Consider the following 12,276-nt stretch of genomic DNA (forward strand, 5'->3'; position numbering starts at 1 on the left):
ATCCGCCGTCAGTAGGTGAACGACTGTATCCACGTAAACCCGGTTGATGCCAATCTAAACCAATCGTCGGGTATATCTGGCGTTCTCAGCCGCGCCAGCCTTGCTGTAGCCGGCAATATATGACCAGTCGGCATTTGTTGTCCTTCTGAGGGGGAAAAAAAACAGTCCCCCCCATATCAACCATCCCGACTGCTACGACTGGAACGACTTCCCCCACCGCGTGTTTGCACACGAGAGACCGACATTCACTGCGTTACATACAAGATGTTTTTCACATTCTGGAATTCCTCTCTTTTGGCCGTCGCCGTCTGCATCCTCTGCCTGACGAAGGGTTCCCAGCCCAGATTTCATGCCGTGATCATGCTCATCACCGGTCTCCTCGGTACACAGCTTCACAAGATTTCCTCACTAGGTACTTGGGTAGTGGGGCTTGGGGTCATCGTATTCTTCAACTTTGTCACACTCGCCCTCTCGCCGCTGCAGCTCGTGCTTGCGTGGTGCCTCACCCCCAAGTCTCCAATCAACCCTGGAATAACCGTTCTGCACAACGGAGACGAGAAGGGGAATATAACGGTTGAGTAAGTCTAATTTAGACTCCCGCCTAACCACCTACTAGTATGTCGTCACAGCGCCTAATAATATTCCAGCATCGTTGCGGTTCACGGGCTGGGCTCGAATCCTGACTGGGCGTGGACGTGGGAGGACCAGGCGAAAAAGTGCATGTGGCTCAAAGACCTCCTTCCGAAATCTATTCCGCGCGCCAGAATCATGACGTATAACCACAATTCGGCGTGGTTCCGCGATGCGCCCGTGAAGTCCATCAAGATTTGCGGGGAGGAATTATTAGAGGCGTTGAATACCGAGAGGTCACACTCAAAGGTACGGAGATCTAGAAGACGAAAAATTCGAGGCGACATGGCAGTAGTAAGATTTTAAGCTCACCTTAACGGGGATTAGGAGGCTCAGCAGCGTCCGATTATATTTATAGGTCACAACTTTGGCGGTATCATAATCAAGCAGGTAAGATACATAGCTACTGACAGGACATGCTACGCAAAAAACATAGCTGATCGATTGTAGGCACTCGTTGTGGCGAGCGAGAAGTTTACAGATGCCACGTTCGACTCCATCGAAAAGTCGATGCATGGAGCCATTTTCCTGGGCGTTCCGCACGATGGGTCGCAGCTCACCTATTGGGGTGAGGTGCTCTCGTACTGCACCTACTGGTTAGGATCGAGTACGGAGCTTCTGGAAGCGTTACAGCCGGGCGCAGAGTCGCTCCGGGAGCTCAACAGGAGCTTCTTCACCAATTACGGGCAACGTGACTTGGTGGATTTCTTTGAGACCCAGAAAACGAAGGCAATGGGCGTTCCTGTGCTACTGGTAGGCCTGGCCCTTGAATATGCTAGTGCTTTTTGCGGGGCGTGACTGATGCATGTCTCGTAGGGAGTGAATACGCATGCGAGCACGAACTTGGGGGTGAAGCGGGTGGCCCTAGTCACTGACAACGTCGGGATGAACAAGTTTAGGTCGGAGACTCATATGAACTACCGTCTTGTCCTTGGGCAGCTAACCAGGATGGTTGATAAGATCGAGAAAGGTGAGCAACCAAGTATCCCCCCGCTGATATATGATCATCGTCAGTAAGCTGAATCGAGAGTGTAGAGCAATTGAAGAGTCTGAGTGCGGAACAGCATGGTAACCAGACCCGTCTACACGATTCCCCCTTGAACAGACGGTAACAAATTTTCGTAGAATGCCTGAAGTCGCTCTATGTGGTTGGGTCAGATAACAGGCGAGAGAGTATCGAAAAGGCTCATCCTTCCACATTGGAGTGGCTGGACCAGAGTCCGGGTCAGCGGTAAACCAGGATCGGGAAAGTCGTCCCTGGCAAAGAACTTGCTCGACCGGCTGATCGAAGAACAAAATGACCAAAAAGAAGCGGGGACCTTCAACTACCTACGGGGAACAGCAGCTTTGGTCGGTTTTTTCTTCAACGGTCGAGGTCCTGAACGGCTAAGAAATGAATCCACATTTTTTCATTCTCTCCTTTTTCAGCTAGTGGAACAGGAGCCATCCTTGTCCCGTCATGTCCCTCCAAGAAAGATGGATGGCTCGAGTAAGCATGCACCACTCCCGGTCGCCGCTATTAAGAAGGCCCTTTTTTCCATGTTGGATGATGCTAGACTCGAATCGGTGAGCTTGATTATAGACGCCTTTGATGAATGTGGAGAGGAGTCCAAACAAAAACTGCTCAGATTTCTCACTCAACATCTTGCCAACCACAAGTCTCACCCCCCGGATTTTAGTGACGGGGCGTCGTCACGCGGAGCTTGAGATGTTTCTAGATACCTATCCCACCATGTATCTCGAGGAATTTAACGGAAACGATATAAATAAATTCCTCGCGAGCGAGTTCGAAACATTCACCCGACACCGCAGCCGTGAATTTGTGGGCATGATTGTGGCCAAAGCAGCAGCGCGCTCCCAGGGAGTGTTCCTCTGGGTAACACTGGTGGTGAAAGAGCTGAAGAAAGGAAAGCTACTCGTTGGAACAGACAAGGAGTTGGAAAGCGCCATCGACTCACTCCCGGCGGACTTGACTGAGTTCTATGACCATATCCTGGAAGATCTGGATACCACTGCTCAGGCAGAGACGAGAAGAATGCTGGAATGGGTTCTGTTTGCCGATAGACCACTGTCAGTTGAAGAGTTCCGTTGTGCTATCTTGGTTCTGGGACGCCATCCGCTAATTTGGCACCATTGGAACAGATCGCGCTCCCAGAAGGCCGGATGGAGGAACGAATACGAGAATACTCTGGGGGCCTGTTAGAGATCAAAGGAGGAATCAAGTTGAAGTTCTTCACACAGGAGGCGAGCGAGAAGCTTTACGTCCAGTTGATTCACCAGTCTGTCAAAGATTACCTGCTGGAGAAACAAATTACCGTGGCTGGAACCACGTCCGAAACGCTTCCGCTGATAGTGGAACGCGACGCTCATGCCAATCTTGCCCGTGTGTGTATCCAATATCTAGCCTTCGCCGACTTCAACCTTCCTGCTCCAATAGATACGGACACTCGGCACCGGCTTCTCGGGATCCCTTTCGTTCGATATACTACACAGATGTGGCTCAAACACGCCCCACTTGCGGACCCTTCCGAAAGGACGGCCTGCATGACGATCTTTGACTGGCCTGAGCGCCAGAACTTTCAGACATGGCTTACAAACTACGAGCACCTTGAAGGGATTGGGGAGGACTCGCATCAACCAAGGGTGGGAGGGTGGAAGAAGCCGCTGTTTGTCGCATCACAAATGGGACTCCAGTCCGATGTAAAACACTTTATTCCCTTCCTGCAAAACGAGGATGGAAACGAGCGCCAAGCATCAGCAACAAGTGCACTCGTTGCAGCATCGGTCGGAGGCCATGAAGCTACTGCCGCACTTGTCCTCGATACCGGAGGCGATAGCGAGAATATGAAAGGGAACTACGGAAATGCTTTACAGGAAGCCGCCCGCAGAGGTCATCAGATGGTGGTGAAGCTACTTCTCGAAAGGGGGGCCAACGCTAACGGTCTTGGTTAGGACTATGGAGAACCCTTGAGAGCTGCGGCAAGCCGCAGACATAAAGATGCCGTCCGGATGCTCCTCGAGAAAGGAGCAAACGTCAACGCGAAGGGAGGCATTTTCGGATGCGCTCTACAGGGAGCAGCGTTCGGAGGTTTTGATGATATAGTCAGGCTTCTTCTACAATGGGGTGCAGATATCAACGAGGAGGGCGGCGGGTACGGTTACGCTTTGCATGCGGCGGCAATAGCAGGACATGAGACAACCGTGGCGTTACTTCTGGAGAGAGGGGCAGCAATAGATGCCTGTAGAGGTGACTATGGATATGCATTAGAGGCCGCAGCCCGTGGATACCATCCCATCGTCGTTGAAAACCAAATAGTGGTGGTGAAGCTACTGCTAGAATGGGGGGCGGATGTCAATGCGCAAGGAGGAAAGTTTCACGGAAAGGCGTATCACGCGGCAGCAGTTGCGGCACGTCGAGCAGCAATACAGTGGTTAATTACGCATGATAAAGAATGGCATGCTGTCAGTGGCTCGGAAGGAACTGCGCTGCAGGCTGCAGCTGGCAGGGCTCCCTATCCGTTATGAAGCTTCTGCTCGAAAGTGGGGCCGACATCAATTGCGGTAGAAACGAACACCAGGCTCCATTATCACTAGCTGCCGCGCGCGGTCGTACGGAGGTTGTGGAATTTCTCCTTGAGAAAGGTGTTGATGTCAACACAGAAGGTGATGACTGGGCGAGCGCGTTGTTCGGGGCTGTAGACCGCCGGAAGGAACCTATTGTACGAATGCTTCTCGATCACGGTGCCAACCCAAACGTCAAAGAAAAATCACGTAGGGACGCGGAGTGGGCTATCCAGGTGGCGGTGAGAGAACGTTGTGAGGAGATAGTGAGCTTGTTGCTGGAGAGGGGGGCTGACCCAAGTAATGTGGAACTACACTCCTGCACATTTGCGGAGGTCCTGGAAGCTGGCTCCCCAACGGATATGGAAAAGCTTTTGGTTGGGGATTTTAGGCGTGGCCAGGATTCTAGGCGCCGCCGCCGTTAAGTCGGTGTATGCATGTACTTAGGTGATAATCTTTCTAGTGTTTGGGAGGGTGTCCGTTCGTTTAAAGTTATAAACTATTTTCCTTGTTTATTCGCTCTGTAAGACAGGCTCCCACTCCGCGCATAGGGGTTGGGTCCGCGCGGAGATAGAAATTGAATTGCGTTTTAGGCAGGGAGAAAAGATACAATTTTGAACGAGGAGGGAGGGTCATGCATGAAGTAAATGACCAGCCAGACTGCAAGTCCTTCGAAAACGGTCGTCCGGTAAAAACACATGAGAATTTGAGAATATTGCTTCCACCCGTTCGGCAAAGCTGAGATAAGAATAGGAGGGGCGTTGACAGAGCCAAAACTATCGCGGGGCATGTGATTTTTCAGACCCATTGAGCAAGGCGTTAATTTAGTGGATTGCGCGCCCTATCCACAGTCAAGGCGATGAATGATTCGGCCAATGATTCGGCCAATGATTCGGCCAATGAATGGGCAACTTGACGAATGCTTGACCGTATGATTTGCCTTGCTTTTTTTAATCCATTAATTTTATATAGACCGTAGTCTATGGCAATATCACACTGCCTCCCATCCGCCTTCAAATGTAGAACGAAAAGTAAAGAAAGAAAGGAAAACTAATAACAATTCGGTCCCTTCGAGTCCATGCCTACAGCCTGTCCCTCAGTCCACCCCAGCCTCTTCCTATTTCTCTGGCCTCCTCCTCCTCGTCTTCGTTTCTGTGTCCTCTCTCGTGGCGCCATTTGGTGAACTGTTTCCAGATTTTTATCGTGGTTTTAATCCCCTGCTTGACCGGATGATCATGATAAACAATCTCGGAATCTTCGAATTTCGAGTAGCTGAAACAGTCTAGAGGTAACACTGGTGTACAATCGCGGAGTGGTAGATTATCCACAACAAGAGGTAATGGGGATATATATCCTCCAAGTCGCCTTTGTTGCCTGCATTTGGGGTTAGTGTTGGTATATGATTGCAATCCTTTTCCATACTTATACTCTCTGGATATATTTATCCGGCCAGGTATACCTCAACATGAGAATCATGGTACTACTAGTAATAACAGATTGGTCATTCCTATAGAAGTGGTGAGATGGTCGAGGTTGTGGAAATGGTGGAAGTAGTACTGGTCGTGGAACAATAAGCAGACTCCGCACAGGTCACATAAACATCAACAAGTACCTGCATCGGTTCAAGCTTAAAGACAGCCCGGAGCGCGAGTGCGAGTGCGGCGAAATCGAACAGAGCATGGAGCACATCCTGACGGACTTCAGCATTACTGCACAACACGGTCACCAACCTACTCTGGATGGCGGCCGGCATCAAAACGGCGATCAGCATCTGGAAACAGTTTACAAAGTGGCGTCACGAGAGAGGACAAAGGGACGAGGACGAGGAAGAAGAGACAAGGGAAAGGGGCAGGGGTTGGGAAGGACAGAGGGACAGCCCATAGAGAGAAGCATGACAAAGCACAAACTGTTACTAGCTTTCATTTCTTTTTACTGTACTGTTACTATGAAGATGGCGGCGGAGGGGAGGTAGTTCCGGGATAGTGCGATATTGCCATAGACTACGGTCTGCATACAATCAACGAATTAGTAGAAGAAAGAAAAAAAAAGTACTGGTTGTGGAGCTCTAATGCGAGTGATATTTGATGACTACCCTTTCGCACGCGAGCTGGGACAGCAGCCGTGCTAGATAACACAGGAGATATTACGATTAAAACAATAATAAGTTGCCCGAGATAGCTATCTAGGCAGTGAATGAGCATGGGTTGTGTCATATACAGCAGCGAATATAGTCAAGGTTGATTGTGGGTTATAGTCCGTTGGGGGAAGCTGTCTATCGAGGGAGTACCTTTGATGGACATGTCGACATGTCCGTTAAAGGGAGTAATCCTATTGCGGATGCGCCAATCCCCTCAACGTACACGACATAGCATTACTCGACATCTCGCTCGCGTACAGCGCTATATATAATACTTACTGGCACCATAACTAACATCATCACCGCCTACTTCACCTCCCCATCGTGTTAATATCTCACTTTACTCGTAACCTAACCGACCATGAAGCTCCGTAGCAAAAACGCCAACAGGTTAACCACTATACAAGAACACATTTCTTCAGCAATGGCATTTAAAGTACAAAATCGGCCATTTACAGAATTAGCCGTTTTCATTCATTTGGGGTCCTCTAAGATTTAAGTGAGTGATCACGATATATAGAACTATATGTATACGTTAACCCGTATAGACAGGGCTCAAAGTTGGACGCTTGATGCATACCACTATCCTGAATATACGTTCTATACTCCACCCCTCTCTCCATCCCCCGGGGCTCTATTACCTGTAGACTATCTATGCCTCTAGTGTATCGCGGCTAAGTTAGTTCTACCCGCACGCGCCAGGGATGGCGATATCTCTCTACTAGGGTGTTCGTATCCTATAAACCTTGCAGCCACCTATCCCGTTGTCGGACAGGAATTCACAGGAATCTCTCTCGCACTACTGGATACATAGGTCTAATGCTTGTGTGTTGCAAAGCACAGCCCCAATGGACCTGATGTTACCCCTCACGCACTCAAGAAACATTGGACCAACATAATTGCAGACAGTAACATCTGGAATAGAACACTTCCTCTTCCCCATGAGCGCAACAGCACTTGTCACCCTATTGAAAGACGGAACCTCTTTGAATTCCGAATCGATTGCTATGTGATCAAATGGGCAGCTGTCCGGCTCTGATGACCAGCCGTAAGACGGAGCGGTGAGGATGTATGTTGCGTCACTACTCGAATCAAATGCGTACCATTTCCTAGTTACAGGACACTTCGTCATCGACCTTGATAGCCTGAGAACCAAGTAATTCCCAACCAAGCCGTTTGCGGTACACAGAGAAGTTTGGGATCCATCGTCTGCATCTAAGCGTATCCCTACTTGTGACATCAAGGTAAATGGTGCCCACCGGAAAGGGCGCAAGGACAGTTTGGGGCCACTAAGGAAGATGATATTGTATGGAAGGCGTTTCACCAGTTTGAAGAACATCATCTTCCTGACCTCAGCGTTGACCTTGAGAAGCCGCCTGACATCTATACCTAGAACCGTGCCCAGTGCAATTGTCTCAGCGTCGCACTTGGTGGTGCTCCTCCAAGCCAAGGCCCGTGCTATATGCCCAAGGTTCAGCTTTAGGCCGTCGGGGTTTCGAAGGCGGAATATCTCCTTCGCCAATGCTTCCCAGATCACCCGTACTGTCTTGGGAAACTTACTGGAAGAAATTGGGAATCGCATTAAGCCTTCAGAAACTTCGAAGAAGATACTCTGCGCTAGAATGCTCTCCAGATAAGTCCACAGCCTCTGACACCACGCGGATGTATAAATTGCCAACAAGAAATCCTCCGCGTCAATTCCCCTCTGACTTTTCCTGATTGTCTGATCAACGACCACCACAGCAGTTGCCTCACGATACGTTCGGTTGAGGGCAGTTGTGGCGCGCTTACGCCACACGTACGTTTCCGGAATGCACAAGGAATCGATCCACAGTGCCGCTCCAGGCCCCAACGCCTCCTCGGCCAAAGCGGAGAGGCGCAGTGCCTGACATGTCGGTATCCCCTTCTCGCTAACACTCCCCAACCCATCGACCCAAACATGCGAGAATGCGACATATGGATTGCGAGGCGAACTTGCAGATACCTCCAAACGGGTTTCAACGCCGTTGTGTACCACACGGATGACTGGGGTGCCATCCTGCTGAAATATCGGAATCATATCGTCCAAGGACGGGGCAATAAACGCGCACACACACTGCGGGTTGACATGCTCGGTCTTGTATGCACTGGTATTTAGGTTGTTGCGGGAGCAAGCACTCTCGGTACAGGAAGCGTGGTGTGGCGAAGGATACTCCTTCTGCGTGGAATCGATCCAATCCATCACAGACTGGCAGGTGGTGGCTTCGAGCATGCTAATTGTGAATGGGCACCAATGGCGAGACTGCAGACGATGTCTTCGTGCTCCAGCGGCTCCATCAGGGCACTTCCATGTGAGCGCGGGAGAAACGTCGGCATGACAGGAACGGAAGATTCTACGTCTCCCGCAGTCAATTGCTTCTGCCAGGCGGATGATAGCAGGCAGGGTTCCGCATACCTGGTCGCCGAACTCGGGATATCTCGCCTGGAGCCCCCCAGTGACACGACAGTCCTCAGTCTGTCTTTGGAAGCGGCTGAGGCGGGCGACCCAGCTGTGGGCTTCGACCAGGGCATCGACAACACTCCGATTCCACTGCTTTTGTTTGGAAGGGTCCTTGAGCATTATCCGAGCCTGGGTGTCCCATGCGTTAAAATAGGTCCCTAGGCGCATACTGAACAACTTAGGTATCGAACCTGTGTTTAATTAATGAATTAAACAAAAAAGAGAAAAAAAAGAAAATCGAACCTGTGTTTTCTATTGTAAAACTTTTCACGGGTACACGCTTCTGTAAAGCAGCTTCCAGGAGTCCAAGGTATAGCCAGCTTTGAAGGAGAGCTGCCACCGAGCTGGAGATTTCGCTACTACTCAGCCCGTTCAACGAAGGATGGGCGGCACCCAAATCGCCGCGCCATACGCGATCCATGTCCCAGCCCCTCGCTGAAGGATAGTCATGGAAATTGGTAAGAGGTACAGACTCATGGTGGTGAAAGCGTAACCATTCCGTTGTCGGCTCGACCGAACCAAAATCCTTTCTGTCGGCTTTATCATGGTAGAATAAGTGTTCCATGAGGGGTGGTGGTCCGCGAAACAGTTGACACTGGAATCGAGGTTTGGGAGAGGGGGGTGGGGGGGGGGGGGCGGGGGAGATCATATAACTACATGTACCTACTGGATAGGTACCCGCAGTTTGGTTGGTCAACAGCGACAGGGGGGTTAGTAAGCACGACCATCAAAGTTTCTACTGAGCACCACGGCTGAAAAAGGGGGGGGAGGTTGCGGGGGTTGTTTCCGCCCCCCCCCCATAGAAGGCCTACAATCATTTGATACATCGACACCCATAACGCAAAGTATACGGGATGAGCAGCAGCAGCAGCTCAGCAAAATCAACTATCCAATTGTGCCAAGAATTGGGTTGGCTCGCCGGGGTGGCATCCCTTCGTTCGTGCCCGCGATTCACATAAATAGCCGAGTTCATATTCAAAATCCTAACTTCTACCAGGAGTGGATACCCTCTAGGAGCGGAAAGATCTGTTGAAAAAGAGGTCACAAACTGTGACTTCGAGTTTAAAGAGGTTCGCGGAGTGTGGGTTAGGTGTGCTAGAGATAAAATTCGCTGGAACAAGTTAAACACCCCCAATAGCGTTTATGGTCAAAACGAACCAAGGGATAATCCTCGATTGTCTTCAATCATTGACAAGGTGTTACACTGTTGCAGCACCTTAGGGCGCCCGGTGCCCAAAAAAGATATGTAGGTGCGTTTTCCGAGATTTATTTATGAGGCTCAATGTGGGGTTGCCAAGAATTGAACGAGGCTCAAGATTGAATTGCCAATGCAACTCAATGTCACCTGCAGCCGGCCCTTGATGTCAAACCTATTTGGCAAATCTCGAGTCAACCTTTGGCACAAATTGGTCCCGTCGTCTGTCGTAGCCCGGAGCAATTGTTGTTGGCGTCCCCAGGATGAGCCCAGTTGGGGCCTGCTTTCGGGGGCGGGCGATGATCGATATCGATGTGTCCGGCCTGCTCACTTTCAATTTCAATTTTTCAAATACTCCCAGCCGAAGAAAATAATTTACAGTCATCATAACTCCGAAAGCCATCCCACGAGTTCGAGCACCTCCCCCCCAAGCCCCAGATGTATAGCCTGCGATTGAACCCCCCATCGGGAAAGCACCAACAACATAAATACGATCAGAGTAGAAAAAGGGAAGAATATGTCTAAAACCAGGACACAGCCCGTAAACTGCCAACCACAGTGATACACGCACACACACACCTCTTGCACTTGTATATATTGCTAGATAATAACCAAGCCCCCGCCCATATATCGCTAAATAGCCATAAATTAGGAAAGAAGATATCAATCCATTTCAATCCTCCCTCCTCTTCAGGGCTTCCTCCGCCCTCACCTTTGCCTCCTTCCAGAACTTTTCCTCGTCGGGCCGCAGGTTGCTCCCGGGAAAGTACGTATCGACGAGCGATCTGCCCACGTACGGGTACTTGTTCTCCAGGTCCATCAGCGCCTTCATGACCTTGTCGCGGGCAATGGCCTCTTTGAACTCCAGGTGGACTCCAAAGGCCCCGGGTGTGCGCGGTGCGGCGCAGACAATCACGTTCTGCGCCATGCCAAGGACGCCGATCAACAGCAGGAACCACGGATTCTGCTTCAGGCCCGAGACTGCGATTAGCAGTACTATCCACAGCACCGCTAGTAGCGCAGTCAGGGCCCGCGTCTCGGGCCTGTCGACGCCCCTGCCACCCGCCAGATCCTCCAGATCCAGCCCGACCCGTTCCCGAGCACGACGCATACGTGCTTCGTCCCGTTGCCGGCCGTCAGTGACACGGTCTTGCCCGACTTTTTCCGGCACGACCACTTCTCCGCCTTCCAGTGCGGCAGCGCCCCTGACGCGAAGGCCAGCACGGTGCCGCACCCGGTCATCAGCACGATCGACCAGTCGCCCCACAGGCCCCACGGCACCGCCGCGATCCCGAGCTGTACCAAGGCGCACAGGATGCCCGTGTAGTAGACCCAGTCCTTGTCGGGCACGCCGGCCGTCTTGGTCCTGCTCGCCTCGTAGACGGATATCGAGAGGCCGATCCGCGGTGGATATTTGTTCCACTTCTGCTCCTCCCCCGCCGGCAGCTTCGACCGCCGCTCTGCCTCCGCCTTGAGGAACCTATCCTCCTCCACGGCGATGCGGGGGTCGCACCAGAACACGTAGTCGCGGATGATGCGGCCCAGGATCCACGACCTGTTCTCGCGGCCGTAGCGACTGCGCGAGTTGACCACGAAGCCGGTCGCGTCGGGGAGCGGCATGAGCTTGTTGGCTCCAATGGCCGCGAGTAGCGCGGAGATTGCGTACGTGATCCACCCGAAGGAGAAGGCGACGGGGGTGATGAACCCCCCCGACAGCTGTGCGAGGGCCTGGTGGATCACGTCTCTGCCGAGCATTACCACACTACCGAGCAGGAGGAGGACAGAGATGATGTCGCCGGGGCGGGCGAACTGCTCGTGGAAGGCATTTAGAGGGGAGGCAGTCGAGGTCGAGGTGGGCCTGGTGAGCGGCAGGGTTGGTGTCGATGGGGGGAAGGCCGTATATATCGTGGTGGATGATGATGATGATAGCCATTGGGAGATACGCATTGGTTCGAGGGCTGTTGGGGGGGGAAGGAGGTGGAATCCTTTTTCGTAATTATTGCTTCGTCTAGATCTATTCCCACAAAGAAGTGAGAAATAATAATAATACATATTAGGGCCCATCTGGAAAGTGATGCGTGACAATGTTGGGGAGAGCTCCATCTACCTATATTACTTAAAGACACCAGAATACTTGTAGGCAAACCAATATATGGTTCTACAGACGGTGACGTTCACAGCGCGGCAAACCAGCTATCGCGCATGGGGTGGGGGTTACACCGTATATACGTATACTCTAGACTATATAATGCTACTCTCAACTAATAAATGCCT

General features: G+C 51.4%; 4 protein-coding genes across 4 annotated transcripts; 2 read left to right on the forward strand and 2 right to left on the reverse strand.

Annotated features, from left to right (window-relative positions):
* Positions 1–264: 264 nt before the first annotated feature.
* On the forward strand, positions 265–1,865 carry LAJ45_08793 (uncharacterized protein; the record flags this gene model as incomplete). Its single annotated transcript, XM_046118342.1, has 7 exons — positions 265–578; positions 648–879; positions 958–1,020; positions 1,081–1,383; positions 1,447–1,600; positions 1,666–1,698; positions 1,756–1,865. The coding sequence occupies 7 exons, from the start codon at positions 265–267 to the stop codon at positions 1,863–1,865; spliced, it is 1,209 nt and encodes a 402-aa protein (XP_045968619.1).
* Positions 1,866–2,362: 497 nt separating this feature from the next.
* On the forward strand, positions 2,363–4,616 carry LAJ45_08794 (uncharacterized protein; the record flags this gene model as incomplete). The annotated part of the gene is made up of 5 exons (XM_046118343.1): positions 2,363–2,700; positions 2,773–2,828; positions 2,921–3,531; positions 3,583–4,061; positions 4,130–4,616. The coding sequence occupies 5 exons, from the start codon at positions 2,363–2,365 to the stop codon at positions 4,614–4,616; spliced, it is 1,971 nt and encodes a 656-aa protein (XP_045968620.1).
* Positions 4,617–7,127: 2,511 nt separating this feature from the next.
* On the reverse strand, positions 7,128–9,372 carry LAJ45_08795 (uncharacterized protein; the record flags this gene model as incomplete). Its single annotated transcript, XM_046118344.1, has 4 exons — positions 7,128–8,700; positions 8,763–8,918; positions 8,978–8,984; positions 9,051–9,372. The coding sequence occupies 4 exons, from the start codon at positions 9,370–9,372 to the stop codon at positions 7,128–7,130; spliced, it is 2,058 nt and encodes a 685-aa protein (XP_045968621.1).
* A 1,303-nt stretch (positions 9,373–10,675) lies between these two features.
* On the reverse strand, positions 10,676–11,949 carry LAJ45_08796 (uncharacterized protein; the record flags this gene model as incomplete). The annotated part of the gene is made up of 2 exons (XM_046118345.1): positions 10,676–10,969; positions 11,116–11,949. The coding sequence occupies 2 exons, from the start codon at positions 11,947–11,949 to the stop codon at positions 10,676–10,678; spliced, it is 1,128 nt and encodes a 375-aa protein (XP_045968622.1).
* Positions 11,950–12,276: the final 327 nt, after the last annotated feature.

Source organism: Morchella importuna (assembly GCF_003444635.1).
Source record: "Morchella importuna strain M04M26 chromosome Unknown Morimp01GS031, whole genome shotgun sequence".
Classification (NCBI taxonomy): domain Eukaryota; kingdom Fungi; phylum Ascomycota; class Pezizomycetes; order Pezizales; family Morchellaceae; genus Morchella; species Morchella importuna.